The sequence below is a fragment of the Sus scrofa genome, chromosome 14, assembly GCF_000003025.6.
Source record: "Sus scrofa isolate TJ Tabasco breed Duroc chromosome 14, Sscrofa11.1, whole genome shotgun sequence".
In the NCBI taxonomy this organism is placed as follows: domain Eukaryota; kingdom Metazoa; phylum Chordata; class Mammalia; order Artiodactyla; family Suidae; genus Sus; species Sus scrofa.
The window spans coordinates 102,924,221-102,951,351 of NC_010456.5; the positions used below are offsets into that span (position 1 = coordinate 102,924,221).

At 36.7% G+C, this 27,131-nt stretch overlaps 1 protein-coding gene across 9 annotated transcripts in view; it reads left to right on the top strand.

Moving 5' to 3' along the window:
* PCGF5 (polycomb group ring finger 5) overlaps positions 1-27,131 on the top strand; it is a 134,723-nt gene that overhangs the window by 97,081 nt on the left and 10,511 nt on the right. For 5 of the 9 annotated variants that reach the window (XM_021073244.1, XM_003133143.4, XM_021073245.1 and 2 more), the window contains exons 7-9: positions 15,550-15,648; positions 18,603-18,692; positions 25,605-25,664. In XM_021073244.1, coding sequence (XP_020928903.1) covers positions 15,550-15,648; positions 18,603-18,692; positions 25,605-25,664 — 249 coding nt within the window. Of the gene's footprint in view, positions 1-15,549; positions 15,649-18,602; positions 18,693-19,614; positions 25,665-27,131 lie in introns of all 9 variants that reach the window. The other 4 variants (XM_021073247.1, XM_021073246.1, XM_013983547.2 and 1 more) reach the window with 2 other exon arrangements.

Genomic DNA, 27,131 nt, shown 5'->3' on the forward strand with positions numbered 1-27,131 from the left:
CTATTTTTTGTGGCTTCAACTATGCAAAGAACTTTTAAATCCCCTTTTCCAAGTCAGCCGTCTCTCCCACATGGAAGTATTGTATCTCTAACAACTGCTAGTATCCCAACTGGGAGTTTCACTAATACCTCAAATGTAACATGTTTAAAGACAAATTCACTGTATAAATACTGTACTTTTACCAAGCTTTACTCCAAACATGAATTTTCATTTATCACTACCACCTTTCCACCAATCATAGGAGTTCAAAATCTCAGTTGTTTTTGACCCTTTACCCTTTTCCTTCAACTAGTCATAAGTCCTGCAAAAGTTCCCTCACTCTGCTGCTTCTCACTTTATATCTAGATGTTAAAAAGTAGTCTCAAGTGTTTCTTGTATCCTTAATTCTTTTATTATCTAGGGCTAAGGCTGCAGCCTGAGTGTGTGCAAGGCAGAAGATGAGAGCCAGAGTCATGGCCAATATCAGGGTCAAATAGTAAATATTTTAGCTCCTGGGCCACATGGGCTTTGTTGCAACAACTGAACTTACTCTGTGAAAGCAGCCATAGACTATAGGGAACAAACTGGCCCAGTTGTGTTCCAGTAAAACTTTACGTAGGAAAATAGATGGCCAGCAAGATTTAGCTTGAAGGCCTTAGCCATAGTTTACCATCTTCTGGCCTGTAGAATCAACTCCTAACTCCTTGTGTTAGCGTTCAAGCCTTTCCCTAACCCCAATCTTGATGAGTTTATCTCCCATTATTCCCTCAGTGAATCCTCCTCTCATAATACTTTATTATTGTCATTTATTTGTGAGTACCATATTATGAGTACCATATATATTGGCACCCATATCTGACAAAAAATTATCCAGAATATATAAAGGCTTGTATTAAGAATATTTTAAACCTTTTTTCAAAATATACAAATAGATCAAAGCGCAGTATGAAAAAATCAAACAGCCCAGTCAAAAAATGGGCAGAAGATCTCAATAGGCATTTCTCTAAAGAAGACGTACAGCTGTAATTATGAGAGAAATGCAAATCAAAACTACAGAGAGGTAATCTCTCACACCAGTCAGAATGGCCATCATCAGAAAGTCTACAAACAATGAATGCTGGAGAGGGTGTGAAAAATCAGAACCCTCCCACACTGTAAGTGGGAATGTAAATTGGTGCAGCCATTATGGAAAACAGTATGGAAGTTCCTCAGAAAACTAAAAATAGAACTAACATATGATTTAGCAGTCCCACTCATGGGCATATATCCAGAGAAAACCTTAATTCGAAAAGGTACAGGTACCCCAGTGTTCATGGCAGCACTGTTTACAATAGTCAAGACACGTAAGCAACCTAATACCTATCCACAGTTGAGTGGATAAAGAAGATGTGGTATATTTATACAGTGGGATATTACTCGGTCATAAAAAAGAATGAAATAATGCCATTGGCAGCAACATGGGTGGACCTAGAGATTATCATACTAAGTGAAGTAAGCCAGACAAAAGGCAAATATTATATGATATCTCTTATGTGGACTCTTAAAGAAAGTATACAAATGAATTCATACGTAAAACAGAAATAGACCCGCAGACACAGAAAACAAACTTAAGGTTACCTAAGGGGAGTAGGGGGGTGGGGTAGATTAGAAGATTGGAATTAATATATACACACTACTAAAATAGATAACCAACAAGGTTCTATGGTACAGCACAGGGAACTGTATTCAATATTTTGTATAACCTATAAGGGAAAAGAATCTGAAAAAAATATGTATATATATCTCTAAGTCACTTTGCTCTATACCTGAAACTAATATACAACATTGTAAATGAACTATACTTCAATTTTTTTAAAAAAAGAATATTTAAAACCCTTTAAAACTTCAAATGGTTCTTCTTTTTTGGCATTTTCTTCCCTCTTCTTACCACTGTCCTAGACTTCTGTCAAGATCCAGGAGACCTCTATTCTTTGTGGTATTTTTTCCATCCTAGTAAACCCCTTCTCTGAAATTCTCTAAGAGTTGCATTTATCACTCAGTTAGGGCTTAGTTTGTTATTTATTAAATCAACATTTATTATGTTCCCAAAGGTACTAGGCACTCATACTGTCTTTTATTATTATTGCTATTATTTGGTATGTATCTTGTCTTTGAAACTGGGTTGTATAGCACTAAAGACAGAGAAATTATGCCTGTGTTCCTTTATAACTTTCTCAACCATTTCATTCCTCTGTAGTAGGATGAGATTCTCAGATGTGGTGTACAGTGGCTGCATGTATAGTTTATATAGTAAACCTAATGCAATTCAAAAGTCAAAGTCAAGAGCAAAAAGGCAATGAAAATAGTAGAGTAAGGACCTCCAAAAATTTGCTTCTCCATAAAAGCAATGGAAAAAAACTGTAAAAAACTTTCACAATCAACCAAAAAGCTTAAAAGGAAAAACTGGAGAATGAGATGCCTATAGATATCAAAATATATAGGGGCTTTGAAAAGCTTAAAAATATTCCTGGGAATCTAGAAAGCCAAGCACATACATAGTATACTAGGAGGCCCTAAACTCTCACCTTTGTCTGACCCTTAAGGAGCTGCACAATTGGGAAGTGAAGACTAAGATGGAGCTATCAGCAACCTGGTTGAGTTGAGTGTTGAAGGCGTGGCTCCAAACTCATACAGAGTCCCTCAGCAAAGACCAGGAGGCTTATTGGTTTCAAGTGTGTAGGGAAATCTCTGTTCAGTCGTTAGCAGACCACTAGGCAGAAACTTAGTGGCCACATACTATAAAGAATGCTATAAAGAATGCAAGCTTTACAAAATGAGTTTAGGAAAGAAATGAGAAATGAGAAAAACCCCTAACAACAGTCCTGATGGGCACACAGAAATTTGATTTCTAGGGTTGCCACATTATTTAAAGTGTCCAGTTTTCAACAAACAATTCTGAGGAAACAAAACAGTATGCCCCATATACAGGGAAATAAGCAGTCAACAGAAAATGTCTGTGAAGATGCCTGGACATTGGACTTGACGAAATACAGATTTTTAAAAAAAATCATTCATTTAAAATATATGCAAAGAACTAAAAGAAATCATATCTAAATATCTGAATGAAAGTACAAGAATAGGAGTTCCCATTGTGCCTCAGTGGGTTAAGAACCTGACATAGTCTCTGTGAGGATGTGGGTTCAATCCTTGGCCTCACTCAGTAGGTTGAGGATCTGGTGTGATAAACTCAAAGAAATTCATAATAAGACTCATTACAGTCAAAGACAGAGGATCTTAACGGCAACGATAAAGAAGTGACTCATCACTTAAAAGGGAGATGGTCAGTAAGATTAGCAGCTGATTTCTCATCAGAAGCTAAGGGGCCAGAAGGCAGTAGGATAATATATGCAAAGCTTTAAAAAAAAAAAAAGAAGAAGAAGAAAATCCAACCTGTCAACCAAGAATTCTATGTCCATTAAAAATCTATATCCTTCAAAAAGGAAAGGGAAATTAATTTTTATCTGAGAGTATTAATTTTAAGAAACTGTCACTACCAGACCTTCTCTGCAAATAATGAAGGGCATCCTTCAGGCTTAAATGAAAGGACTCTAGACAATAATTCACATCTACATTAATAAATAAAGGGCACTAGTAAAGGTAACTAAACAGGTAAATATAAAACACAAAATTAAGGTATGTTTTGTTTGTAAACTTTTTTTCTCCTATCTGGTTTAAAAGATGACTGCATAGAGCAGTAACCTTAAATTTGTCTTAATGGGCACACAAGTATAAAGATATAGTTTGTAACAACAGCATGGGGGAGGGTGGGGAACAGAGCTACATAAAAGCAAATTTTTATATGCTATCGAAATTAAGATAGATAGTATTATTCCAAAGTAGACATTATAAATTTAGATGTTAATTGTAATCCTCAGGGAAATCACATTTTAAAGAGTAACTTAAAAATATGCAGTAAAAGAAATGACAAGGCAATTAAAGAGATAGTTTCTAGTATATAATTTTAATACAAAATAAAGCAGTAATTGAGAAATAGAGGAACAAAAAGGTCTAAGACATAATAGAAAACAATTTTTTAAAAGGCAGATATAAATCCTGCACTACTAGTTTACCTTAAATGGAATTGGACTAAACTTTCAGTTAAAGGCAGAGGTTAGCAGACTGGACTAAGAATATATGATATAACCATATGTTGTCTGCAAGAGACATACTTTAGATTGAGAGACACGAAAAAGCTGAAAGTAGGATATTGGAAAAGATACCATGTGAACAGTAACTGAAAGAGCAGAAATGTGGCTATAGTAATGTCAGACAAAACAGACTTTCAGACAAAAATTATTAGAAGCAAAGAAGCACACTTTATAATGATGAAAGTGTTAATCCATCAAAGAAATATAGCAGTTTTAAATATAAATACACCTAAGAACACAGTCCCAAAATCTGTGAATCAAAAAATGACAGAATTAAAGGGAGAAAAAGACAGTTTAACAGTAATACCACTTTCAATAATGGACTTCAGTACTGTACTTTCAATAATGGATAGAACAACGAGATAAAAAGGTCAATAATGAAATCGAAGATTTGAATAGCACCAGAATTAGCTAGGCCTAGCAGACTGCTCTATCCAACAATAGCACCAGAACTAGCTAGACCTAGCAGAATGCTCTATCCAACAACAGCAGGATGTACATTCTTCTCAAGTGCATGTGGAACATTCTTCAGGATAGACCTTATGTTAGACTGCAAAAGAAGCTTCAATAAATTTAAAAGGATTGATATACAGAGTGTATTCTCCAGCTACAGTGGAATAAGATTAGAAATCAGTAACAGGAGGAAATTTGGCAAAATTCACAAATGTGTGGGAATTAAGCTATACGTTCCTAAATAAGCAATGTGTCAAAGAAGAAATCACAAGGGAAATTAGAAAACACTTTGAGATGAATGAAAATGAAAATGAAAGCACAGCATGCCCAAACTTATGGAATGTGGCAAAAGCAGTGTTTAGAGGGAAATTTATGCCTATGAACACCTACATTAAAACAGGAAAAAGACTTCAAATTAATGACCTACTCTTCTATCTAAAGAAAATAGAAGAAGGAAGATCAAACTAAAAGGAAGCAGAAGAAAGCAATAAAGAATTGATTGGGAAAAAAATGAAAGAATAGAAAAGCAACAAAATTATCGACACCAAAAATTTGTTCTTTGAGATGTTCAAGAAAGAAAATCGGCAAGACTTTTGCTAGACAGACTAAGAGAAAGAGGAGACTCAGCTTATTAAAGTCAGGAATGAAATAAGGGAAATTACCAGCAACCTTACAGAAATAGAAAGGATTTTAATGGAATGCTATGAACAGTAGTAGGCCAACAAATTAGATAATGTAGATGAAACAGAAAATTCCTACAAAGACACAAACTGCAAAAACTGACTTAAGAAGAAATATAAAAATATTAAGACCTATAACAAGCGAAGAGATGAAATTAGTAATTTAAAGAGAAAAAAATGTTGGAGTTCCCTGTGGCCTAGCACATTAAGGATCCATCATGGTCACGACTGTGGCACGGGTTCCATCCCTGGCCTAGGAATTTCTGCATGCCGCAAATGTGGCCAAAAAAAAAAAAGTTTCCATAAAGAAAAGCCCAAATGTTTAAATGGGAATTAACATCAGTCTGTCATAAACTCTTCCAAGAGAGAGAAGAGGAAGTAATACTTTCCAGCTCATTCAGTGAGGCCGGTATTAACCCTGATACCAATGAAAGAATGTCTGTGCATCAAAAGACACAATCAGTATTGTGAAAAGGCAACATACAAAATGGGAGAGAATATTTTCAAATCATAACTTTAGGGGTTAATATCCGAATTATATAAAGAACTCTAAAGCTCAACAACAAAAATAATCCAAATAAGAATTGGGCAAAGGGGTTAAATAGACATTTCTCCAAGGATGATATGCAAATGGCCAATGGGCAATGGAAAAGTGCTCAGTCAACATCTCTAATCCTCAGAGAAATGAAAATCAAAACCACAGTAATGTTTCACCTCACATCCTTTAGGATGGCTACTATCAAAAACAAAACAGAAAATAGCAAGTGTTAGTGAGGACATAAGAGGCATGGGAACCTTTATGCACTGCTGGTGTCATTGTAAATGATACACCCTCTATGGAAAACAGTGGGGTGTGGGGTTCTTCAAAAATTAGAAGCAGCATTGCCTTGGAGTTCCCTGGTGGCTTAAGGTTAAGGACCTGGCATTGTCCTGGCTGTGGCACAGGTTCAATCTCTGGCCTGGGAATTTCTGCATGCCATGGTGCGACCAAACAAAAACAGTGTCACCTTATGATCCATCATTCTCATTTCTGGGTATATATCTAAAAGAATTGAAAGTAAAGTCTGGACACCCACGTTCATAGCTGCACTATTTATAGTAGCCAAGAGGTAGAACATTCCAAATGTCTGTTAGCAAATAACAAAATTGGTGTATACAGTGGAATATTATTTAGCCTTTTAAAGGAAGGAAATCCAGTCGTAGCCTACAACATGGATGAACTTGAGGGCATTATGCTAAGTGAAGTAAGAGAATCACGAAAAGACAGACAGTATGTCTGTAGTATCTAATCTAATACGTAGAAACAGGGAGTAGAAGGGTGATTACCAGGGCTTGGGGGAGGGAGGAAAAGGAGTTGTAGGTGTAGAGTTTCAATTTGTCATAATGAAAAAAAATTCTGACGATCTATTTTAAAGCAGTGTCAGTATACACAATACTGCTGAACTCTACACTTGAAAACAGTTAAGATGGTAAGTTTTGTGTTACGTGTTGTTTTTTCGCCACAATAAAAATTGCAAAAAAAAAAGTTTGGAAAAAAGGAAAATTATGACTAATTTTCTTCATGAATGTAAATGCAAAAAATCCTCAACGAAATACTGAATCTAACAACATATGAAAGGATTGTACATCATGACCAAGGTTGGTTCATTGGATCATATGCTGTATTAATAGAATAAGGGGTGATCATCTTGATAGGTGAAGAGAAAATATTTGGTAAAATTCAGTATTCTGGAGTTCCCATCATGGGTCAGTGGGTTAAGAACTAGTATCCATGAGGCTGCAGGTTAGATCCCTGGCCTCACTCAGTGGCTTAAGGATCCATTGTTGCTATGAGCTGAGGCATAGATCACAGATGCAGCTTGGATCTGCTATGGCTGTGGCTGTGGCTGTGGTGTAGGCTGGCAGCTGCAGCTCCGAGTCCACCCTTCCACTCCTAGCCTGCGAACTTCTATATGCCACAAGTACAGCACCTCCCCCCCCAAAAAAAAATCCAGTGTTCTTTCTTAGTAAAAACATTCAGCAAAGTAAGACTAGAAGGGAACTGCCTCATGCTGAAAACAAGCATCTACCAAAAACCCACAGCTGTCATCATAGTTAATATTGAAATACTGAAAGCTTTTTCCTTAAAATCAGAAATAAGAGTGTCTGCTCTCACTACTTTTATTCGGCATTGTACTGCAGGCTATGGCTAGACCATTTAGACAAGAAAAAGAAAATTAACATTATCCAGACTGGAAAAGAAGTAAAACTGTCTCTATTTGCAGATGGTATGGTCTTGTGTATATATATATATATATATATATATATATATATATATATAAAACCCTTAGGGATCCACAGAAAAACTACTTTAGTTCATAAAGAAGTTTAGCAATGTTGAAGGATATAAGAATTAAGAATAAATGTGGAATGAACAATCCAAAAATGAAGTTAGGAAAGTAATTCCATTTTACAATAGCATCAAAAAGAATAAAATAGGGATATGTTTAACCAAAAAAAGTAAAAGATTTGTATATTGAAAACTATAAAACATTGAAAGAGCACAGGCCTGCTTGCCCTTTGGAGGGGCTACACTTCCGCAGAGCAGCACCAAACAGCACCAGCCCCCGAGAAAAGGCCTGCAGCCTAGAAAAGCTAGAACAAGCTTAGCCAGGCTGTGAATAGATCGGCCTAATTCTCGGACGGTTTTTCGGAGTCGGGTTGCCCTGGGGAGGAGCCACTTCGGTTTCCAACGGCCCTGCTACCCGCCCAAGCCCCCAGGGGATGCTCTAGTGGACGAGCTGCATAGGACTGCCAGCTCCAGGCAGGACCCCCTGCAGCCCAGAAAAGCTGCAACAAGCTCAGCCAGACTGTGAAAAGATCCGCCTACATTCTCAGGCTGCCCTTCTGAGTTGGGCTGCCCTAGGGAAGAGCCTCTTAGGTTCTCAGTGCCCCAGATAGCTGCTCCAGCCCCCAGGGGGTGATGCACCCCTAAAGAGCAGCTGCCCAACACCGCCAACCCCCTGCAAGAACCCCACAGCCTAAAAACACCAGAGCAAGCTCTGCATGACCAAGTGAAATCTGCTACCATCGTGGTGTGGACCTCTCAGTCCTGTCTGCCCTCAGGAAGTCCTCCTTTGCTTCAAAGAAACACTGTTAGCCCCATCAACACTCCAGAAAAGCCACACTGCCTCAAAAAAGATTGACCAACAACGCCAGCGCTCAGGAAATATTCCACGGCAGTGACAAGGCAAACACTGCCCGATCACGGAGAGTACAACTCCCTCAGGAGAAAGAAAACAACAAGCAAGATGAAGAAGCTGAGAAACCACCCCCAGTCAAACCAACAGGAGAACTCACCTAAAACAGTCAACAATGAAACAAATCTCGACAGTCTGACAGACCTGGAGTTCAAAAGAGAAATAGTGAAAATACTGAAGGAATTAAAAGAAGATATGAACAGTAATGCAGATACCCTCAGAAAGGAGCTAGAAAATATAAGGAGGAGCCAAGAAAAACTAGAACATTCATTTGCAGAGATGCAAACTGAACTAGGGGCAGTAAAAAACCAGAATGAATAATGCAGAAGAACGAATCAGTGATATGGAAGATAGAATAATGGAAATCACTCAATCTGGTCAACAGACAGAAAACCGAATCAAAAAACTGGAAAGCAATATAAGAGACCTATGGGATAATATAAAGCGGGCCAATCTACGCATAATAGGAATTCCAGAAGGAGTAGAAAAGATAAGGGAATGGAAAATATATTTGAAGAAATTATCGCTGGAAACTTCCCAAATCTAAAGGATACTGGATTCAAGATACAAGAAGCACAGAGGGCCCCAAAGAAACTGAACCCAAACAGACCCACACCAAGACACATCATAATAAAAATGGCAAAAGTTAGTGATAAAGAGAGGATCCTAAAGGCAGCAAGAGAAAAGCAGAATGTTACCTACAAGGGAACCCCCATAAGAATATCAGCTGATTTCTCTACAGAAACACTACAGGCCAGGAGGGAATGGCAAGAGATATTTAAAGTGCTAAAAGGAAAAAATATGCAACCTAGGATACTCTATCCAGCAAGAATATCAATTAAAATAGAAGAGGAAATAAAAATTTTTCCCAACAAACAAAAACTTAAAGAATACAGCAACACAAAACCCAGGTTAAAGGAAATATTGAAAGGGCTTCTCTAAACCAAAAAGAAAGGAAGGAAAGGGAAGAAAAAAGAAAAGAAAAAAAAAAAAAGAAGAAGAACAAGAGGAAGAACTAGGACTGAGGAAACTGCAATCAGAGAGCAGTCACTCAAATAAGCCAGCATACAGATTTAATCATGAACATGCTTCAAACAAAATAAAATTAAAAAGAAAAAAATAAAAAAGAGTCATCAAAACCATAAAATGTGGGCAAGGGATGTCAGGAGGTAAATAACCCTTTTTGTTTATATGTATGTCTCTCTTCTTAATTTTAATATAGTAATGAAGTGTTTGAACTTACAGGACCATCAGGCTAAAACACACATTTATGGGAAGGGGTTAGCATACTTAAAAAACAGGGCAATCACAAGCCAAAACCAAATATTGCATTTGCAAAAAATGAAAAAAAAAAAACCACTCAAGCAGATAATAACAGGAGACCATCCAACCAAAAAAAAAAAAAAAAAAAAGGAGAACCATAGAATCAACTGGAACACGAGGTTCAAATGGCAATAAATAATCATCTATCAATTATCACCTTAAATGTCAATGGACTGAATGCCCCAATCAAAAGACACAGAGTGGCTGAGTGGATAAAAAGGCAAAAACCTTCAATATGCTGCCTACAAGAAACTCACCTTAGGACAAAAGATACATATAGATTGAAAGTGAAAGGGTGGGGAAAAATATTTCACGCCAATAGACATGACAGAAAAGCAGGAGTCGCAACGCTCATATCAGACAAAATAGACTTTAAAACAAAAGGCATAAAGAAAGACAAAGAAGGACACTATTTAATGATTAAGGGATCCATCCAAGGAGAGGATGTTACTATTGTCAACATATATGCCCCAAATACAGGAGCACCCAGATACATACAACAAATATTAACAGACATAAAGGGAGATATTGATGAGAATACAATCATAGTAGGAGACCTAAATACCCCCCTCACATCAATGGACAGATCCTCTAGACAGAAAACCAATAAAGCAACAGAGATCCTAAAGGAAACAATAGAAAAGTTAGACTTCATTGATATCTTCAGGACACTACATCCAAAAAAAGCAGAATACACATTCTTCTCAAATGCTCATGGAACATTCTCAAGAATCGACCACATATTGGGACACAAAGCGAATCTCAATAAATTTAGGAGCGTAGAAATTATCTCAAGTATCTTCTCTGACCACAATGCCATGAAATTAGAAATCAACCATGGGAAAAGCAAAGAGAAAAAACCTACTCCATGGAGACTAAACAACATGCTACTAAAAAACCAATGGGTCAATGAGGAAATCAAGAAGGAAATTAAAAACTACCTTGAAACAAATGATAATGAAGACACAACCTCTCAAAATCTATGGGATGCTGCGAAAGCAGTGATCAGAGGGAAATTTATAGCAATCCAGGCCTTTCTCAAAAAAGAAGAAAGATCCCAAATTGACAACTTAACCCTCCACCTAAACGAATTAGAAAAAGAAGAACAAAAAAGTCCGAAAGTCAGCAGAAGGAAGGAAATTATAAAGATCAAAGAAGAAATCAATAAAATAGAGACTCAAAAAACAATAGAGAAAATTAATAAAACCAAAAAAAAAAAAAACATTGAAAGAAATTAAGAAGTTGTCAGTAAATGCGCTGGAACCCCATGTTTATGCATTAGAATGTTCACTTAATAGTGTTAAAATGGGCAGTGCTACCCGAATTGCTCTTCAGATTCATTGAATATTCTAACCCAAATTCTAAGAGCCTTTTATGACAGTTCCTAAAAGTCTTATAGAAATCCAAGGACCTGGAATAGTCAAAAACTTCTGAAAAACAAAAAATTTGGAGGACTCAACATCCCAGTTTCAAAACTTGCCTCAGAGCTCTGATAATCAAGACAGTGAATCTGGCATAAGTGTCAGAGAGTCAGAAATAAATACATATATCTCTGATGAGTTTATTTTTTAATTTTTTTTCACACTTTAAAAAATTTTTATTGAAGTACAGTTGCTTTATAATGTTGGGCCAATTTCTACTGTATAGCAGAGTGACATGGTTATAATATATATTATACATATATATTCTTTTTTATACTCTTTTCCATTATGGTGTATTACAGGATATTTTTTTCTTTTTTTTTAATTACTCAATGAATTTATTACATTTATAGTTGTACAGTGATCATCACGATCCAATTTTATAGGATATCCATCCCACGCCTCCAGCGCATCCCCCCATCCCCCACACTGTTTCCTTTGGAAACCATAAGTTTTTTTTCAAAGTCTGTGAGTCAGTATCTGTTCTGCCAAGAAGTTCATTGTATCCTTTTTTCAGATTCCACATGCAGTGAAAGCATTTGATTTTGGTGTCTCTTTGTATGACTGACTTCACTTAGCATGATAATTTCTAGGTCCATCCATGTTGCTGAAAATGTTGTTATTTTGTTCCTTTTAATGGCTGAGTAATATTCCATTGTGTATATGTACCACATCTTCTTGATCCACTCCTCTGTTCATGGGCATTTAGGTTGTTTCTATGTTTTGTATTGCAAATAGTGCTGCAATGAACATTGGAGTACATGTGTCTTTTTGAGTCATGGTTTTCTCTGGATAGATGCCCAGGAGTGGGAATGCTGGATCAAATGGTAGTTCTATTTTTAGTTTTCTGAGGAATCTCCATACTATTTTCCACAGTGGTTACACCAATTTACAATCCCACCAACAGTGCAGGAGGGTTCCTTTTTCTCCACACCCCCTCCAGCATTTGTTGTTTGTGGACTTATTCATGATGGCCATTCTGACTCATGTGAGGTGGTATCTTGTGGTAGTTTTGATTTGCATTTTTCTAATAATCAGAGATGTTGAGCATTTTTTCATGTGCTTGCTGTCCATCTGTATCTCTTCCTTGGAGGAATGTCTATTCAGGTCTTTTGCCCATTTTTCCATTGGGTTGTTGGCTTTTTTGCTGTTGAGTTGTGTAAGTTGTTTGTATATTCTAGAGATTAAGCCCTTGTCGGTTGCATCATTTGAAACTATTTTCTACCATTCTGTAAGTTGTCTTTTTCTTTTTGGTTTCCTTTGCTGTGCAAAAGCTTGTCATTTTGATTAGGTCCTATTGGTTTATTTTTGCTTTTATTTATGTTGCTTTGGGAGACAGACCTGAGAAAATATTCATAAGGTCAATCCCACAGAATGTTTTTGCCTATGTTCTCTTCCAGGAGTTTGATGGTGTTTTGTCTTACATTTAAATCTTTAAGCCATTTTGGGTTTATTTTTGTGCATGGTGTGAGAGTGTGTTCTAGGTTCATTGATCTACATGCAGCTGTCTAGGTCTCCCAGCAATACTTGCTGAAAAGACTGTCTTTTTCCCATTTTACGTTCTTGCCTCCTTTGTCAAAGATTAATTGACCATAGGTGTCTGGGTTTAATTCTGGGTTCTCTATTCTGTTCCATTGGTCTGTCTGTTTTAGTACCAGTACCACACTGTCTTGATGACTGTGGCTTTGTAGTATTGCCTGAAGTCTGGGAGAGTTATGCTTCCTGTTTGGTTTTTGTTCCTCAGGATTGCTTTGGCAATTCTGGGTCTTTTTGTTTCCATATAAATTTTTGGATTGTTTGTTCTAGTTCTTTGAAAAATATCATGGGTAATTTGATAAGGATTGCATTGAATCTGTAGATTGCTTTGGTTGAATGGCCATTTTTATAGTATTAATTTTTCCAAGCCAGGAGCATGGGATATCTTTCCATTTCATTACATCTTCTTAATTTCCTTGATTAATATTTTATAGTTCTCAGCTTATAAGTCCTTTACCTCCTTGGTCAAGTGTATTTCCAGGTATTTGATTTTTGTGGTGCAACTTTAAAAGGTGTTGTATTTTTATATTCCTTTTCTAATATTTCATTGTTAGTATACAGAAATGCAACTGATTTCTGAGTGTTAATCTTATATCCTGCTTCTTTGCTGAATTTGTTGATCAGTTCAATGTTGATCTATCATTCTAAAGATGAGAGAAAAGTACTGTAAGGTATTTGAATTTAAAGACAGAAACAAAAAGTTCATTATTGTAAGAACTAGAATTTTTTTTTGAGGGTTACAAAATGATGTATTTTAGAAATTTACATTTTAGAGTAATTATCTTAACACCAAAAAATGCAGTCAAATAATGGTGCCAGTCAAAAGATAAATTTATCACATGATTTATAAAAATATTAATTTACAGTGCATAGCATGTGGTACAATCCAGTAATAGGACGCAAGTTAAATGAAAAACAATCCTGTCAGTGTGATTTTATGATTTGTGTCATTTTAACCACATTTACGGTTAATGTCAAAAGTATACCTTTGAGACACTTTGTGAATGTGAAACCAAAAGAGATGGCTCTCCTAACTCTTTCCACACTCCCAAAGGAAAAGTAAAGGAATAATCAATTAAATCAATCAGAAAAGATGTGTATCTCTCCCTTTGTTTTCATGCTGTCTAGAAAGTCAGTCTTCCCATTTGAAATGGGTAGACTATTTTGCTTTAGATGTGACTTTTAACTTCTGTTTTCTGTCAGTGGATACTTTACCATCTGACTTGTGATCAAATGTCACTTGTAGGTTAGCTTCTGTTGCTCTTTGCTTGGGAAATATATTTTGCTAGGAATACATTTTGACTTGATGGTTTCTGCTGTTTGCCTTAATGAATTTAAGAACATTTCCAAATTATGCACCTAATTTCCTAAACATATAAGTAGAAGTAATACTTTATGTCTTTAAAAGACTCAATTGCTGGGTTTTGTTGTAATACTGATAATGTTTAAGGTTTGGGGATATAGTTTTGTGTCACACATTGGTTCATGTTTATCATGTCTACAACTTCATCTCGACTCATTTTCAGTTTGATTGTCCATTCTAGAATGGTTCTCATATTTTACTGGTGTTCAAGCTTAATGAATGAATTGACACTGCTCTGGAAATAAGGAAAATCAAAGCCACAGCCCCTCAGACACTGACTGGGTGTGTTTTTCCCCAATCAAGAGTCCGTTTTACATGACTTTTAGTTGATTGGGATCTTGTGGCCCAGCTGCCTCTCTTTTGAACCCTAGGTCTCCTCAGAGCCCCATTTGAAATCACTGCTTTTTAAAATTTTTAATTTTCTTTTTTTCGTCTTTTCTAGGGCTGCACCTGCAAAATATAGAGGTTCCCAGGCTAGGGGTCTAATCGGAGCTGTAGCCGCCAGCCTACGCCACAGCCCCAGCAACGCCAGATCTGAGCCATGTCTGCGACCTGCACCACAGCTCACAGCAACACTGGATCTTTAATCCACTGAGCAAAGCCAGGGATCGAACCTGCATCCTCATGGATGCTAGTCAGATTTGTTTCCACTGAACCATGACGGGAACTCCGCACTGCTTTTTTTAAAGAAAAAATTTAAATGTTATGAAACTTTTTTTAATGTGCTTAGTTCTTTTGGAAGTGACATATAATATTTTATATGCATTTTATGACCTTGTTTTCAGTTAAACTCATAAAGTGTTCTTTACCAAAATGTCTAGAGGAATGCAGATTGTCTTTTTGCAAGGGTTTTCCTAGTACACATGATAGAATATCATGTAAGTATTCAAGAATTAGGAACTTTTTTTTTTTTTTTTTTTGTCTTTTTGTCTTTTGTCTTTTGTTATTGTTGTTTGTTGTTGTTGCTATCTCTTGGGCCGCTTCCGCGGCATATGGAGGTTCCCAGGCTAGGGGTTGAATCGGAGCTGCAGCCACCGGCCTACGCCAGAGCCACAGCAACTCGGGATCCGAGCCGCGTCTGCAACCTACACCACAGCTCATGGCAACGCTGGATCGTTAACCCACTGAGCAAGGGCAGGGACCGAACCCGCGACCTCATGGTTCCTAGTCGGATTCGTTAACCACTGCGCCACGACGGGAACTCCAAGAATTAGGAACATTTTTATTCACAAGTACTAAAGAGCTTTAAATTTTGAAACATTTTCAAAATGCATTTTGAAAATACTCAAAATGATAGTGGAAATGGCACCTGTTATTTTATTAAAAGCAAGGTAGAATACTTTCATTAGTTATCTTTATTTCCTTTAGGGTTTAATGAAGAAATTCATTCGGTGTTCTACACGTGTAACTGTGGGAACTATTAAAAAATTTCTAAGCTTAAAACTAAAACTTCCAAGTTCTTATGAGGTAAGTTAATAATCTAATCTTGATCATTTCAATAATTCTAATTTGAAGTAAAATTCTAACAAAAAAGTAAAATTTAACTAAGAATGTATTTAAAGTAATTTTTGTGGAAACTTTGGTTATTCTCATGTTAAAAAGTTAATTTTTAGAAAGTAATGTTCTATGTGTGTAACCTGTATTTTTTAATTTAATGTCCTAAAATGTGATACAAATAAATTCAGTGGTTTATAATTAGAGGAGATACTTAAATAACTTAAGTATTCTTGAAATAAATATCCCAACTAAATAGATCGTATTCTTGAAATAAATATCCCAACTAAATAGATCCTTTTTTTAAAATGCCAACATGCTTTATGGTATATCTTTTTCAATCTGAGACCTTTTAGATCCATTTTTAACCAGTTCATTATAGACTTCTTTTTGTCATAATGTCTAATTGGTAACATTGTCTTTTTGTCAAAAGGGATTTTGTAATTAATTTCCCTTTAGTTCTGTAACATGCATAAGTGCTATTGTTTAGCCCTATGTAAAACCAATGTATTGCATCTGCATAAATGTAGTTTACTAGTGTCTTTAGAGGAGAAGTCATTTGCCCTGATGTTGATCACAGCACAGCTTGTAAAGTATGTAGTGTTTAGAGAATGTTTATGATCCTAGGGTTATGGCTATAACCTAATGAGGAAACGTGGCTGCCATTTCTCACTTGCCCAAATGGTTGTCTGGCAACTTGTATTAATTTCCTCTTCGGGTTCCAGTTATAGCAGCTAAAAAAACTAAAGACTAAGGCTAGCTTCTTATATAAACAAAGACATCAAAGGCAACATAGATTTTCAGGCTTATGTTTGGTAATAGTCACATGCCAGCATCATAGCAGAAATAAAATAGGTTTTGAACATAAGCGTTGACAAGTTCAAGTACTAAGTCTGTATTTTGAGGAAATCTCTGATCCTGAAATTATTTTAAAATGTCTTGCAGATGATTAATTAGTCTATGGATTAAGAATTAATTCTTATGTATTTGGTCCTACAAATATAAAAAAATTTCCAGAGATAGCAACTTTTAGCTTAGAAAGAAAATTATGAAAGCTAATCAAAGCTGAATGTACTTGATAAAAGTAAAAAGGTGATAACCATATATAGATAGTGAAAATAGAAAATGAAATTGTATTTATAATTTGGTTTTGTTCTTTATTCTCTTCTTGCAAAATACCACTTACAGTTTTATTTCCTTACTTTTAAGTGTCACCCATTGAGTTATTTTCTCGTTTTTCAGGAAGTTGTTAGAGTTGTGAGAACTATTTCTCTCATACAGTCCTACTACTGGCATTTACTACTTTTCTCTATAGAAAAGGATGGACGGGGAAGAGACCGCATCCACTGACAGCTCCTGATCTACCCCAATGCAAAGAACTTTTCCAAGATTTTTTAGTAATAGTTGCTGTTCCCCTCCTTATTTGGCTGTCCAACATGTAAGGGGATGATTTAATGAAATACTTAAGAGCTGTAGCATTGGTAATTGGGGCAGTAGAGATGGGTTTTTAAATGGCAATAATAGAAGCAGTATACCTGATTAGGAATTGCATCCTAAGTAAGTCCCTTTACTTCTTTGCTTATAAATTTATTTTATAGGCAAGATTAAATAAAATTATCTACTTCATTCTTTTAAAAATAAAATGGTGTCTGAATAACATTGAGGCATAAATTATCAAAAAATCAATATAATTTCGCTAATTTGTCTAGTACAATTGGAACTATACTCCAGTCTCCGTCAAGCCAGACAAGAATTATTTAAAAGCCATTCTTCTTCTCCATTTCCACACTTAAAATTCAATCCTGCTTTTAATATCTAGAGAATTGAAATTCTGTCTTATTTATAGGGATCTCTGATAAATGTTTGTTTAATGATGCTTTGCGGAATTCATAAGTCATAACCACAGCTCCTGTGGCCTTCTTAAGGACTGAGGAGGGTCGGGGATTTTTGGTTACTGCAACTCTAGAACAAAAATGGGCCTTGCTAAGCACAACCCCTTTTTTTGAGATCACATATGAGGTGGGAAAGGGCCCTGTAAGTATTATGCAAGTTCCCAACCAAGCAAAGCAGAGAGGTGGAGAGCCGTAGGATAGGCCTGTCGCCTGTTCCTATCTGCTCTGTCAACTTGAATGCCTTGAGGGCCCCAGAAGTCATGTATCTACATGCGTTCATTTACCCTCTCAACTAATGTAAAGTGGGAAAGCCACTCCTTCAAATGAGAGATGAATTCATGAGCCTTAGGTGACCTGAGGAACCTTGAAGTTTCCAGTTTCTCCTCATTCAATAAAAGGCCATCACAGAAAAATTTATAAGCAAATAAAGGGACACCTCAAAGGTTGCACAGAGACATAAACTAAGAAACTTCACATTGCACTTCGAAATTCTGTGATGAACTTGAGGTAGAGGTTGGGACAAGGTGTGGTTCATGTTACTTATATCTGAATTGTTAATACCTCTGAGTTGAACCAGTGTTTTTTTTTGTTTTTGGTTTTTTGTTTTTTTTTTTTTTTTTTTTTTTTTGCTTTTTAGGGCTGCACCTGCGGCATGTACAAGTTCCCAGGTTATCGGTCGAATTGGAGCTACAGCTGCTGGCTTACACCACAGTCACAGCAATGCCAGATCCAAGCCGCGTCTGCAGCCTACACAGCTCACGGCAATGCCGGATCCTTAACCCACTGAGTGAGGCCAGGGATAGAACCCACATCCTCATGGATCCTAGTCAGGTTCATTAACTGCTGAGTCATGAAGGGAACTCTGAACCAGTGTTTTTAATAGAAAGATTCAGTGTTATTTTTAAATAATGGATACTGCTTTTATTTTGCTATAACTATTTGAATCATTTTTGAAATATGGCCAAAAAAATGTGTAAAGCACTTAAGAATTCAAGATTATTTATGTTAATGGCTCTGTAACTATTCTTTTTAAAGTTGGATGTGCTGTGCAATGGTGAAATTATGGGGAAGGATCATACTATGGAGTTCATCTACATGACCAGATGGCGACTAAGAGGCGAAAACGTAAATTGCTTTTATATTTACCTCTGAGTATATGTATTTATTTACCATGATGTTACTGAAATTTAACAGTATTACTGAGAAACCTAAAGAAGTTGTATAAAACTAACTCAGGGCAGAGAAGAAACTGGTTCCTCTTACTGTTGCTCTCAGCTGCTTCACGATAATTGGTCCCAAGGACAAGACTGTGTTAAATGTGGTTTTGTTATATGTAAGGTGAGTTTAAAACCCCAATCTGGATATGTTCAGAACTCTACTAATCTAGAGATGGAGGAGATGGCACTTAACATATATAAATCCCAATCAAATATGGGAACGTTTAGGAACTGCCCTGGCTGGTAAATCTTACGGTTAAGGTATTATTTTTGGTTGTGGTAGGGGAAAAGAAAGAGTAGAATCTAGATTATCTTCTTTTCAGGTGCCTTCTTTACACTGAAGTCTAAAATCGGACTGAAGGGTAAGTGAGTTTCCAGTGGTTTCTGATGCCAGATTTAGATTATTGTGCTTTAGTCCTCAGGCAATATGGGGGAAATGATTAAAAGGAGAAAACTAAGAAAATTTTTTAAAAAGGAGAATTTTATATTTTGATTAGGGCTAGACAGTTCAGGCATATCTGAGTGGTATGTAACATTGACAGCAGAGAAATTTGAGGGGCCAGGAATTATAAGGCTGATATGTAACAGTAAGGAATGTAGTAGTAATTATAAAAGACATGAAATTAATAAATGTAGCCTCACACAATTACAGTGGTTAAAAAACATATTTACATTGGATGTAAATATCTATGGAACTGTTCTTTTTTTTGGTTTGGTTTTTTTTTGTTTGTTTGTTTGTTTTTTTTCCAGAACTATCTTGATTGAATAATAAATGAAGCACCTAACTTCTTAAGTCAGATTTTTTTTTTTTTTTTTTTTTTTATGTGCAGCCCACTGGATGAAACCTTGTGAGGCTGCATTCTTGTGACCAAAAGGAATGTTTTGTTCTAGTCCCAGCCACCAACTAGTTGTGTGCCCTTGAAGAACTCATGAAACTTCTCTAGGGCTCTTCTTTTTGTAGTCTACTTTTCTTCATATTTGGTAAATTACTACTTGCCTTTCGGTGACATTTTATGTACTTTTAAGTGATTATACATATATCACCCTCATTTAATCCCTAACCAAAATGTGTCAGGTACCAAGTGCAGATTCCAGAGTTAGTCATCTATCTATTGCCTGGCACTGCTGGGGCCTAAATCTTGTGATATTACACATAATACAGAATCTTAGCTTCCTTTGATAGTTCATTGGCCATGTCAGTATGTGTTACTGCTTGAAATCATCATCATGAGTAGGTTTGCCTTAAGGTTGGAGAGATGCAGCTCATCATCCACAGCGAGATCTCTGCTGGCATTCCCGTGTCCTTCACAAGGCTCCTTCCCAAAGGTCCTCCATTGCTGGTTATTTTACTGTCGAAGCATGAAAGAGCTCATTCATAGAAGTTGTTATTAATAAAGAGAAGTCAGTCCTTACTGCAGTTTATGCATCTGATCACACATTTCTGAGTGATTTAAAGTCCCTGGTTGTTTAAGACATGTTTTAATAAAAGCTGGTTCAAGAAAATGGTTTAGTACCTTATGATTTTTATTCAGGTAAAAACTAAACCCATAAATAGAAAAACTGCCACATTTTATATTTAGTACTGCAGTAAAGCAATATAGTAGCCCATTTCATTTTTTCAGTATGGGAACCTAATTTTTTGTTTGTTAACCTGTTTCTCCCTCAGCCTTCACCATGTCAGCAGTTCCAAGATTAGTAGTTCCATTTTTCCAGTTTCTCAGACCAGAATCCCTGATTGGTTTCATCCATCCATAGCAAATTCTTTGACTTCTGGCATCTAAAGATGATAATCAGAATCCACTTATGTTTCACCACCTCCACTGCTACCACTGTGGTCCAAGCCACCATCACTCTTCTCCAGAATTCCTATGAGGGGCCCCTGGCTGAGCTGCAGGCTGCCACTCTTGCTGCCACCTGTTCCCCCTCCCATCTTGGGCCAGCACAGAAGAGTGACCCCCATAACACAAGTTAGAACACATCTCTTGTGTGCTCTGAATTCTCCAGTAATGTCCGATGTCATTTAGATAAAAGCTAGAGTCCTTCCAGGGACCCCACACAGTTTTTCCCAGACACCAGTATGGTCTTACCCTTTACCCTCTCCCTCTGGCTTCACTGCCCTTGTGTTTGTTTCCTTTAACTTGCCATGCTTGCCTTTGCCTCCCCAAGTATTCACCTAACTTACTCCCTTCACCCCCTTCACTCAAAGATGTTTGCTTCTACACCATCTTCTCAGGCCTCTGACTTCCCTGAATGTTACCACCCCCTCCCAGTCTGGCACTCTTAATCCCTTCTCATGCCTTCCCATTTTCCATAGTATTTCGGACCATCTGATACTTTAGCCTCTTGTGTATATTTATCATTTGTCCCCCACTAAGACGTAATCTGAGGGCAGGCGTGGTTATTTGTGCACTGCCGCAATTTCTAGCACCTGAAGCAGTGCCTATTGCAGATGCTCAGTAAGTGTTTGTTGGAAGAGTAAATCGAATGAAAGTTTTGTCTTTTATAAGGTAATAATTTTGCAAAATATGTCCTAAAGATCATTTTGTTTATTTTAATCTGTTTCCCATTTGTTTCCTGTTAAATTTTAAATTTTTGTTTGTTTCAATTAGTTATGAGTTATTATAATAGTAATTGATGAATTCTGACAGTTGGGTTGAATGGACAGAGTAGCAGTAAAACAATTTTCTTTCTTTTTTTTTTGTCTTTTTGCCTTTTCTAGGGCTGCTCCTGCAGCATATGGAGGTTCCCAGGCTAGGGGTTGAATCAGAGCTGTAGCCGCCGGCCCACACAACTCGGGATCTGAGCCGTGTCTGCGACCTACACCACAGCTCACGGCAATGCCGGATCCTTAACCCACTGAGCAAGGCCAGGGATCGAACCCGAAACCTCATGGTTCCTAGTTAGATTCGTTAACCACTGCGCGCCACGATGGGAACTCCAAAACAGTTTTCTTGATTAAGCCCCTACCAGCATATTTATTGCAATCACATCCCTTCCCAACTCCCTCCTCATTGCTAGCAAGATGATAGGATGTCTGAAAAGCTCACATTATTCTGCCTACTGGCATTGCTCACTGGCTCTGCTTTGGGCTCGGGTCAGTGTGTTTCCTAAACTAATGACTGCTTGATCGTTCTTTCACTTCTTTTTTATATTAAGCATTTTAATCCAGCTGGGATTTGTTCATTTACACACACATACCTACAATGAGGCTAAGACTCTAACTTTTTTTGACATAAATACAGTTTATTGAGTAATCCATACTTTGCCTGTTTTGAGATGTCGGCACTATCCATTGCATATGTGTATAGATGTGTGTTCACACACAGATGTGTGTATCTATGTTCCTGGACATTCTCTTTCATTCTTTTGAGTGAGATTCATCCTACACCAGCATTACACATTGTAGCTTTTATAAAAGTCTGATCATGTAACAGCCCTATCTAAAACCCCTCAATTGTCCATTTTCTTTGAGAAATGGACAATTTAAACAAATTCCAAACTAACAAGGAAAATAATTGGGCCTTCTAGGTTCTATTATGACATGTATTAGTATCTTTTAGGGCAAAGATCTGTATTATTATTATTTTTTAATTGCGTTTGCTAGTTTTCCCCATTTATCTGTTCAGGTGAGCTTGAGAATAGGATAGTGATTGGCATTGCATTACATTTCTAGGTTGACCTGGCTGGCATTTGCAGTCTTTTCTTCTGTTTGGTTCTGTGGGCTGGCCTCTTCTGTGTCTCTGAGCAAAGTCTATGGTTTTCTTCCCTCTTCAGTTGGGATGCCACCTCTATTCTTCTGGGTCTTTCACCTCAGGCAAGGCTACCCTGTGTTCATATCACCTCTTCCCGCTGTTCTCTTCCTAGACTCATAGGAAGAATCTCGGGAAGTCCATTTTGCTTCCACTCCTCAAGAGCAGGATATTTCTGCCTGTGCAAAAGAGCATCTGTGCCTCACCTTCGGCTGGAGCAGTTCCACTTGAGGCTCAGCCTGTTTTCTGTCCTCTGTGCTCTTTCTGGATCCTTGTCTCCATTGCGATGCATTTTTTAAAGACTTTTATCTTTAGGAATCAAATATCTGGTCAAACTTAGCCAAGTCCTAGAAATTTTTCTATTCATAACAGTATTTGCGCCTCAAGATTGACATTCATCTTTTGCTTTTTGGTGGGAGAAAATGTACCTTTTTTTTAAACCATTTCCTCTCTAATGGCAAATCACAAATCACCTGGGGTTCTTGGTAATATACAGATTCTATTTCAGTAGATCTGAGGTGAGGACAGAAATTCTGCATTTCTAACAAGCTCTCAGGGGATCCAGTGCCTCTGATCTTTGGACCTTCCTTTGAGGAGGATTTTAGGAGACATGGTCCATGATCACTGGTTTGCCCTGTGGCTTCCACACCTATTTAAAGAAGGGTATAGAATTAAAGAATTAGATCTCAGTTTGGAAGAGACTTAATCACCAATCTAATACAGGAATTCTGTTTATAATATCTATGCAGTCTTTTTCATATGCAGTGTTCGTCACAGTTTGAAACATGTATTGTTTTGCAACTTTTTTTCTCACTTATTAATATCTTGTGGAGAATCAGTAAACTTTAAGTGTTCTAACAAGTTGATAGTGTTCCATTTGTGTGGCTGTAGCATAATTTGATTACCATATTTCTTTGGTGAACATTTAGATTTTTTTCAAATATTTTGACATTACAAAAACTGCTGTATTTCAGTACATGTATCTTTTTGCACATGTGGAAGCATATTCACTGACTAAATTCCAGGTGTGAATTTAGAGCAGAGTATGCATGTTTTAAATTTGATAAGTACTGATAAACTGTTCTCTGAAAAAGTCTTCGAAATTTATAATCAATGCCAGTAATGTGTGCGTGCCTATTTTCTGACTTTCTCACCAACGCTGCCTGTTTTCAGTTTTATGTATCTTGTGTGAAATAGCTTTCCATATCCATTGCCCTTTTTTTCCATTGTAAAGTTTGTCTTTTTCTTACTGACATCTAGGAGCTCTTTATGTATTCTGGATATTCATCTTTTGTTGTGTATATTACAGCTATTTCCTCCCAGTTGTGTCCTGTGCCTATTTTTATCTGTTTTTTGTTGTTTTTTTTTTTCCTGATCCTTAAAATTGGGGTAATAATACCTATCTTGAAAATGTTTAGTAAGAATTAATGAAATATTACATAATAAAGTACCAAGAGTGCCTGATATAATGTTATTTTATTAATAGTTTATGTATGTTCTCTTTCATTATTAGAATTCTCTCCTCTTAATTTCATCTCATCCCTGCAGGCTTACTGTTAAAGTCTCTTTCTCTTCAGCCTCAGCTTTCACCATGAACTCCTGTTCTTCCTGCTCACTTTTCCTTGGGTGGGCTGAGTATCTGCTCTCAAGACTCCCCCTTTTCCCAGATAATCCTAGTTGGTTTTATCTCTTCCAGCAAACCCCCCCTCCCACCGCCAGTCCTTACCTAAAGCTAGTGCCTGACATTGTCTTGCTTTGCTTTGTTTGTATTACCAAGTAATTTTAGGGAAAGCAAACATTTACCTTGACTGACAACAAAGAGATTAATAGGGAAAAAAATCTTAGTGAAATTTGCCTCTTTCCACCCTCTTCACTTGCATGGTTAGGCCAAGTCTGATAGGCCAGAGTGTGGGGACTTGAGAGAGAAAGGGGAAGGTGGCCGAGCAGAGCAGGGCTGGGTATGTCTTACAGCCTGTTGATGAGCCCTGTACAGAAATTCAAAGACTAACTTCTATGGAAAAAAATTGCTAAGGTCTTTCAAGAAGTGGAAAATTTCTAAAATTTTATTTTAAAAGCTACCAATATATTTGTTTTGAATAATTGTTTCCTTAAATATTCTTCCAAATTATATTTTAAAAACCTGCTCTGGGCTGTTAGATTTATCCTGGTTAATTTACACCTCACATATTTTTTATGTGTCTTTTTGAAGAGGCTTGCGATGTTGAATTCATATGTGTATAATTATAAAGTATATTTTTATGTCTCATAATTCCATTACCATTAACATGTTTATGTTTAATAAATATTCAGCATAATACTGAAAATTCAAGACTTGGGAATGATTTTTTCATATGAATCGTTAACCTGTTAAAAGGTAGTGGATTTAGAAATGAATCTACTCACTAGTTTAAAAATATATGCATTCATTGATTTACTCCTAAAACATTTTTTGAGAGGCCACTGTGTGCCTGTTTTGCACCTTAACTATTAAGACTACAAATAAGACTCAGACTCAAGGAGCTCACAATCTAATGCCATTAAAATAGTTATGGAGACTAAGTCTAATCTGAGTGATGTAAAGAACCTAATCAGAAACAGAAAATGGATCCCTTACAGGGTGAGGCAAGTTCCCTGCCCTCTGAGAGCACTGAGTGAGATCGGTAAAGAGTGTTTAAAGATCACTTTCAGGGTGGTTGAAGAGGAGGTCTAGGAGAGATTTATTGCAGGAAAGGGTAGAACAAAGAGCGTTCCCCTCCCAGATTGAGACAGTGAGGTTTGCCGAGGAATTTAGTATTTGAAGCGGAGATGTAGGAGAGGTCCCCATTTTAGTAAATATTCGCAGAAGATTAACAAAACTCCTATTTAGATACTAAAACTATTTCAAGCTAAAATATACCAGTCACTAAGTTATTAAAATCTGTTTCCAAAAACAACTACCATATATTGGAGAGTGTTTACTTAAAATTAATCATGTTGACTCGTGTTTAACGTTAAAATATTTTAAATAATCAGTTTTAAATATGTATCCAGTTGTGGATGCCTCTTATCTGATGAGTTCATCTCCTCCGCAGTTTCGGTGTCTGAACTGCTCAGCTTCGCAAGTCTGCCCTCAGGATGGCCCTTTGTATCAGGTAAGAGGCACTCACGACTGCACATGTGACCCAGTGATGCCGCCACCAAGGCAGCAGCTTTAATCCCAAGCCCAGTTCCTAAAACACATAACTCTGCAAAATTAATTCTTATTTGCGAAACTTCATCTTTTCAACGTATGACCCAAAAGTTTCCCATTATTTCAGTTCCCTTGAATTATACATTTGATTTGACTGAACTGAAAATGAAATTGTAAGTGCAAAGGCCATTATATGTAAGTCAGGAATTCTTAGTAATTACCAGTTTCGGCCCTCGAGAAAGCTCTGCTCCACTGTGGATCTCTGCTCCATACTTAACACTTCTTTGTGTTGTTGTTGTTGTTAATGAATCATAGACCCACACGTGAGAGAGAGAATGCCAGATTAAGTGACTCTAAATAACAGCAACCACCAAATGCAGTTGTGAGCTTGCTAACTAGGCCCCGCCCTAAGAACTTGACTTAACTCCTACAGAACAGAAATGATAGTGAAGCAGTTTAGTAACCCACTGAGAAAACTTGAACATGCCTCTGAGAAAAGTTTATCTAAAATAAAAATACATTTAAAAAATTTGGAAAACAGAAGAGACTAAGTGTAGTATGGTAAGGGTTATTGTTCAGTACAGAGATGATCTATGATCAGCCTTAATCCATGGATTAATCAGGGCATCTCTTTAAAAATCTCTGTTCTTTTATCCCATAAAGTAGTCTTCATCATTATTTCTTTGGAGCCAAGAAAGGAGAATTGTTACTATATAATGACCTTAACTCGCAGACTTAACAGTGATGTTGCATTTTAGAGTTGGGACAAATAAATATATGTTAAGTATTTAAAAAAACCATTTCAAATCAAAAATGTTAAATTAGCAGTCTATTTAGAATTTCCCTCAGTCTCATTGTCAGAGCTGTGATACTGGAAATCCCCACATTGTCATTAAAATGTGTGCTTACACTGGTTAAGTCTGTGGTGTTCTGTTTTTTTTGTTTTTTTTTTTTTTAATGGAATAAGCAAAGTTAGCGACTGTGAAGGCCAAGAGAAAATCATTTAGGGGGAAAAATCATCCTTTTCCTTATATTATGCTATTGAGAACGGGGGTTGAGTAAATAATTAAACTGAGCTGGTAAGATTGTGTAGATATTCAGCTCTTTTAGTTTCACAGCTGATTTGGGGTGAATTTTAGCGCTGCTCCTGCTCTTTTTACTTAGAGCTCGCACATACATGGCTTTTTGCTATTACTCCTAAGAAATGAAGATGTTCTTAAGCTATGATCCAAAGTTTTGGAAAACAATTAGAATAAGACCAAATTTTCAAAAATCCATATGCATTTTCTTCCCTCAATTTTTTTTATAATGAAGTGTAGTCCTGTCAGAAAGCTGAACTTGTTAGTTAATAAGATGTAACTTTCGCCAAAAATCAGCTGGAAAATGTCAAGGAAAAGATTATCACTATTTTTACAAGAAAATATTATAT